We start from the raw sequence: 7,420 nt of genomic DNA, 5'->3' as shown, positions 1-7,420 counted from the left end.
CATCCCCCCTGGGGGGTGATTTCTCGCTTTCTGTCTCTATGTCTCTCTCTGTCTGTCTGGCAAGCGCACGCGCCCTACAGTGAAAATCTCTCAAAAAAAAAAAAAAAAAAGAGAGAGAGAGCAATAAAAAGACTAAAATGACTAGATATAGAGGCCAGCAGTAGGCATGGTGATTAAAGTGCTAGATTTCCACATGGTTGACTTTGGTTTGAGTCCCAGACCTGGCAACTTGAAACTCACACTGCCTGTGTGTGCGCATGCCCAAAATCAAATAAAGGAGCGGGACCAGCGGTTAGCGTAATGGCTATGTTGCTGGACTCCCACATAGTCGATCGCAGTTGGGGTCCTGGACCCGGTGGCTTAAAACTCACGCTGGGCGCGTGTGCATGCGTGCCCAGATCCCGAGAGGAGAATGGAGGAGAAGGGATTACGGAGTGGCCATCCCCCCTGGGGGGTGATTTCTCGCTTTCTGTCTCTCTGTCTCTCTCTGTCTATCTGGCGAAAGCACGCGCCCTATAGCAAAAATACCTCTCCAAAAAAAAAAAGAAAAACACACAAAATCAAATAAAGGAGAATGGAGGCGAAGGGACTGCAGTGTGGTCATGCACGCCCCCCCCGGGGGTGGGGGTGATTTCTCACTTTCTGTCTCTCTGGAAAGGACACATGCCTTATGGCAAAAATCGCTAAGAGGGGGGAAAAAAAAAAACTAGATAGATACAAACAGGTTTTTAATTAAATACTTCAACTGCACAAAGGATATTTAATCTAAATTAATTCAAAAAATCATATGGAGGGAACCAGCAGTTAGCGTAATAGCTATGTCACTGGACTCCCACATAGTCGACCGCGGTTCCCATCCTGGACCCGGTGGCTTAAAACTCACGCTGGGCGCGTGTGCATGCGTGCCCAAGATCCAGAGAGGAGAATGGAGGAGAAGGGACTGCCGCGTGACCATCCCCCCTGGGGGGTGATTTCTCGCTTTCTGTCTCTATGTCTCTCTCTGTCTGTCTGGTGAGCGCACGCGCGCTATAGCGAAAATCTCTCCAAAAAAAAAAAAAATCATATGGAGCTTATTAAATACTATGTGCAGGCTATACAAGCTATCAAAGAGTTTGTGCATATTCAAGAGCAAAGATTTTAAATAGATTTTTCCCTCATTAATGGAAGAGATCTATATGACATATTGCACACAAAAGGAATGCCTCAAACATTTCCTCTGACAGAGATAAGAGAAAAATTACAAGTCAATTCTACAAGTCCCTCCACTAAAATAAAACTTCATGAAAACAGGAACTTTTATTTTGTTCACAGAAGAGTAGCTACCATACAGCAGGTACTCAAGATGTGCTGAATAAATTAATAAACCAGTACCAGTTCAACATAAAAGTAATCTGCAAGTGAGTATGCTGGCAATAGCTACCAGAAAAAAAAATGCTTCCAAAGGAAAACTAGAAGAAGTCAAAAATTAACTCAAAATTTCCCTTTTTCTCCTTAAAGAAAAGGTAAATAAAATACATTAGTTCTAGCCCAGCTGCAGTGATGCAGGTGGTAGGATTTCACTCTGCAGTGCTGGAGCCAAATGAAGACGACAGTGTGGATCTTGGGTCAGCCTAAAAACACAAGGTGCGTCACAAATGCCCTTGATCTTGTCTGGCTAGAAACTAGGGGTAATGCAGCTTACCAAGATCCTGTCAAGGGAACCTGTTTCTTCCCCCCTCCCCTCTCTCTCTCTCTTCCTCTCCTTTGAGATAAAATATACTTTTAAAAAATTAACTATCTATAGTTCTAATGATTTTACTATGTCATCAAATAAAGATGGAAGATACCTCCAATACATTACCATGAGAAAACTGAATAGCATAAAAGTAAAATGCAACAGTTCAGTAAGCTTCCATTATGTCTTGAATAGAATCAACATCAAGGACATGACATTTTATTTGGTTAGGTTTCAAAAACATGACGGCAGTCTATTGTTCTCGGAAGAAATATTTTCAAAACATTTAAGCAGGTATATAAAAAAGGATTTAGTAGTAAAAAAACTCTTAAAATACAAAGTAAAATTTCTTAGGAAATACAAAGTTAAGTCTTCAATAGTTGATTTCTGTAAAAATTTTTCCCCAAGTTCCCTCTGTGTCACACCAAAGATAGTACAAAATAAAAAATATTAAGGGCTAAAAGGTGAGAAAAAAATAAATAAATAAAAACGTTTTCTTTGGAAAAGTATTTTAAGTATAAAAATAAAGTTTCATAATGACATACATTTGAAACCTTTAAAATTACTAAGCTTGAGGATTCAGAAATGTCTTAACTTTTAATAACTACAAAATAAAGTCTGTTCACTTTGCAAGTCACTCTGTGTGGCCAAGTCCCAAAGCAGTATTTATATATGTGGTTCTTTGTTACGTTACACAGCTACTCAGACATTCTCAACACTTAGTGCACATTAAAGATCTTTTGGAAAATGCAGGTGCTTGGGCTTATCCTCCAGAGTCTAATGTTTTGTTTTCTTTTGTTTTCCCAAAACCTAACCTCAGGTGACTTCAATGTGCAACCAAGAGTGAGATCTAAAGAGATGTTATTGTCGGCTTATACTACTCTCATCCATGTAATGTTTCCCTCTTACATGAAATTCTGGATTTACTTCTGCTCATTCCTATAGCCTGTCATCTTTCATTTTCAAGAATATAATAATATTAACGAACAACAAACTGAAAGTATCAACTGAAACAAACCAACCCTATAAATCTAGTCTAGAAAAATCAAAAATCACCTTACATGCCACATATACTAAAATCCTATGGTTTTGGGACCAGCAGTTAGCATAATGGCTATGTTGCTGGACTCCCATGTAGTCGACCACAGTTCATGACCCATGTCCCGGACCCGGTGGCTTAAAACTCACACCGGGCACGTGTGCATGCGTGCGTGCCCAAGATCCCAAGAGGAGAATAGAGAAGAAGGGATTGCGGCGTGGCCATCCCCCTGGGGCGTGATTTCTCGCTTTCTGTCTGTCTGTCTCTGTCTGGCAAGCGCACACGCTCTATAGCAAAAACCTCTCAAAAAAAAAAAAAAAAAGCCTATGGTTTCAACTTTGCTTGAACTTTTATGGTCTGTTTCTATTAAGAATATCTTTCCTTTCTGTAGAAAGGGAACGCCAAAAAAAAAAAAAAGAAAAGAAAAAAAGAAAGACATACCTATGCATGAGCTACATGTTAATGAAAAGCGTGTGAATTTCTATTAACTTTTTTTAATTTGCCATAAGACATGTGCAATCGCTGGTGAGAGACAAAGGGAAAGTGACAAAGCATTCCCCAGTGGGTGCTGTCACACTGCATTCCCATCTCCTCCAACCTCCTCTTGGTATTGAGGCACGCACACATGTCCAATGTGTTTTTTAACCCACTGGGTCCAGGACTCGAACTATCCACTCCGCCATGTGGGATCTAACTACCTTAACCACTACACCACTGACTGGTTCTATTTAACTTCTTAACTGCCACTGTTTTCCAAAAATTATTTTAAACGAAGTATAACTAGTGTACATTAGAATGATCCCCAAGCCATACATGAAAATTAACTTTAGTCATTACTAATAACATGGTATATAAATGTAATATATTTATATAGATGCTCTTATAGTTCTAGCAAGCCTTTTGAACCAGTAAACATGGATCACTAAACTTAGGCCAAAATCATTAAGAGACAAAATTATCTTTTTAGTTATAAAACAAAGACATCAGTATAATTTTTAAAAATGACATTTTAACTTACTACAAATACTCAACATTTTTCAGAACAATTACAAACAGGCTGGCCACATTACAGATGGGCTAACTAGATCATGTTTAAGGTAGTTCAAGGGTATATATTCCACAGCATTGAGCTGTATTCTTACATAAACTATATGCAATAATGTCAGGATATTTGTTTGGCTCTTTTTTGTGAACTACATTTAGATAATCACAATACAGATACATGCACATACACATACACACACACATACACACACACAGAAGTTGAGCATCCCTAGTTTGAACTACTCCACAAAATCTAAAAGTTTTGGAGCATCAACATGACACCACAGGTGGAAAATTCCACATCTGACTTCAACTGACAGGTTGCAGTCAAAATGGAGAAATACAAAAATATCATTACCTTTAGGCTATGTGTACAAGGTATACATGAAATACAAATGAATTTCATGTTTAGACTTTAGGGTTATCCCCAAGATTATTTCATTATGTATATGCAAATATTAAAAAAAATCTAAAACACTTCTATTACCAAGCATTTTGGATGATATTCAACCTATATAGGAAGGACTAGTGTCACTGAACATATATAAAAAGGAGACTGCAATGAGCTGTAAAGATCTCGGTTAACACTGAAATTAGAATGATATGGCTTAGTAGTATACTCCATCTCCCCCTGGTGCTTTTAGAGGAAATAACATAATTTTTTAAATTCTATTAGATTAAGAAAAATGTGCATGAACAACAGACAAAACAATTTAAAGTATTTCTATGTTCTATCATTAGTAACTACAAAATAGAACAAGTGTTTTTAAAATCCTCTTTTGAAGTCACAACCAACACAACAACAAAAAGATATGAAAAAGAAACATAACTAAAATATGAGCTATTCATATTAATCAAAGCACCAAGTCATCTTCCTTTGGACTGAGGAGTACTAAAAGAAGCTGTTTGCACTTTTGTTTATTAGTATACTATACTGCAGTAAACCAGTTATAGATTTTAAAAGATGAAATTCATACCTCCATTAGTATGTGGCTTCTTTTTAAATGAAACTGTATTAACCATGTCCCATTCTGCTTCATAACTGTTCAGATGTTCTGATCCCCGAAGAGTTCTTTCTCTTGGCGCCTGGGTCCATTCCACAACTGAACTGGAGTCCTAAAATAATCATAACATATAAAATATTTAAATTATAAAACTGGAATTTAATTTTAACTTACAACATACCAGCTTTTACTTAAATTAAGTTTGTAGTTGTGGCAGACATCACTAGTAGGAAAAAAATAAAACAGTATTTTCTATCCTTTTCTCCCTAGTTCATATTTACCAAAAATGTAAGAAAAACTTGGCTAGACTCCCTGGCAGTTAAGTATGCCAATGAAATATAGAAGCAGAAGTCAACCCAAGTCTACTGGAGATGCTTTTGCCCTCATAATAAGAGCTCATCACTTCTCCCCTCTATCTATCCACAAGGTTTAAAACTATGGCAGCCATCTTTTGATCATAAGAAAAAAGGCAAGAGAATAGGTGCAACAGGTCCCAGTCTCCAGACTTTTAGTTATGTGAGAAAATTAGTTGAAATAGCTATTAATATTATTAGTACCTTACATGGCCACTAATGGTTGCCATGTAAGTTATCAAACTTAGATAAACACAATATATCTACTATATAATACTACCAAACTTTTCATTTTAAAAGATTGAAACCACAAGTTTAAACACAATTTTTTTTAAAAGTTCTGCTATAAGGTGTAAGCGTTCTGGAGGGGCAGGGGCAGGAGTGAGAAATCACCCACAGGGGTAAGGCCGTGCCACAGTCCCTTCTCTTCCATTCTCTTCCTAAAATTTTGGGCATGTATGCACATGAGCCAGCATGTCAGCATGTCTTCCAGACTTCTAGGTCTGGGACTCCAACTGCTCAGTAGGCCAGGTAGGATTCAGCTGCCTTAACCTCCATGATATCTGCTTGCCCACAGATTACTACTAATAATTTGACTAAATACTACTTTATCACACTGTTGGTAACAGTGACCATTAGCACTAATTCTAGGAGTATAAGGGCCGGCCATACAGTCTTGTAGTTAAGGGAGTTGGGTCCTATGTGGCAAACCACATGGTTCAAATCCCAGCCACAGCAGCTTAAAAACAACACTGAACACTTGTACATGCATCCCCAAAATCCCAACAGGATGGAGAAATGGAGGAGGAATCATGGCATGATCACACTCACAAACTTACCTAAAAAAAGATAAAACTGAAAAAAAGTTTCTAAAATATTAGGTTGTCAGGAAAACGTATTTTTCTGCATTTTTCTGTGCAAAAATGCATCATGACTTTCCCAACAACTCAATATATGACAGACAAAAGAAAAATATTTAAACTATAAAACAACTTGAAATAAACAAAAACGGGAAAATCAAGCAAATGATGTGAACAAGTCTTAAAAATAGAAAACACAAACATAGGAAAGTATCCAACTTAATTAACACAGAAAACTAAACAAAACGAAAATTTCTACTTTTTGCCTCAATTAAAAAATATCCAACATGTGGGACCAGCAGATGGCATAATGGATATGTCACTGGACTCCCATGAAGTCAACCACAGTTCAAGTCCCAGACCCAGCACCCTAAAACTCATCCCAGGAGCATGTGCATGCATGACGAAAAATCCCAAGAGGAGAACGGAGGAGAAAGGATTGCAGTATGGCCATCCCCCTGGAAGGTGATTTCTCACTTTCTGTCTCTCTGGCGAACACATGCACCCCATAGCAAAAATCTCTCAAAACAACAAAGATCCAGGAAACCAGCAGTTAGCTATGTCGCTGAACTACCATGTAGTCGACCGTGGTTCGAGTCCTGGACCCGGTGGCTTAAAATTCACACCGGGCGCTTGTGCATGCGTGCCCAAGATCCCGAGAGGAGAATGGAGAAGGGATTGTGGCGTGACCATCGCCCCTGGGGGGTGATTTCTCGCTTTCTGTCTCTATGTCTCTCTGTCTGTCTGGTGAGCGCATGCGCCCTATAGCAAAAACCTCTCCCAAAAAAAAAAAAAGATCCACTATGAAAGACAGTATGAGAAATAGACTATCTTACACTGTTGATGTGAGCACTAACTCTACGAGTACAAGTTAGCCATATTGTATTTAAAAAATTCATAATATACATGTGAGGCCATAGCAGGTAAGCTGCTAGACTCCCACGTAGCCAAACGTAGTTTGAGTCCCAGACCCAGTGGCTTGAAACTCACACCCGCATGTGTACATGCACACCCATGATTCCAGGAGAAAAATGGAGAAGGGATTACAGCGTGGCCATCCCCCCTGGGGCGGGGGACAGCTTGCTCTCTCACTTTCTCTCTCTCTCTCTCTCTCTCTGTCCCTCTCTGGTCACATTAAAATAATAAACAAACAAATAAAGTTAAATAAAATAATTCTTAAAAATATATACATGTGGGGACCAGCAGTTAGCGTAACGGCTATGTCGCTGGACTCCCACGTAGTCGACCACGGTTCGAGTCCCAGACCCGGTGGCTTAAAACTCACGCCGGGCGCATGTGCGTGCATGCCCAAGATCCTGAGAGGAGAATAGAGGAGAAGGGATTGTGGCATGGCCATCCCCCCTGGGGAGTGATTTCCTACTTTCTGTCTGTCTCTGTCTGGCGAG

General features: G+C 39.0%; 1 protein-coding gene across 2 annotated transcripts in view; it reads right to left on the bottom strand.

Moving 5' to 3' along the window:
• The window catches only part of TBC1D15 (TBC1 domain family member 15), an 80,863-nt gene that overhangs the window by 50,960 nt on the left and 22,483 nt on the right, over nucleotides 1-7,420 (bottom strand). For both annotated transcript variants that reach the window (XM_006146195.3, XM_006146196.3), the window contains exon 4: nucleotides 4,775-4,913. In XM_006146195.3, coding sequence (XP_006146257.1) covers nucleotides 4,775-4,913 — 139 coding nt within the window. The remainder of the gene's footprint in view (nucleotides 1-4,774; nucleotides 4,914-7,420) is intronic.

The sequence above is a fragment of the Tupaia chinensis genome, unplaced genomic scaffold, assembly GCF_000334495.1.
Source record: "Tupaia chinensis unplaced genomic scaffold, TupChi_1.0 Scaffold000168_1, whole genome shotgun sequence".
NCBI lineage: Eukaryota > Metazoa > Chordata > Mammalia > Scandentia > Tupaiidae > Tupaia > Tupaia belangeri.
This window is presented reverse-complemented; position numbering and strand designations above follow the sequence as displayed.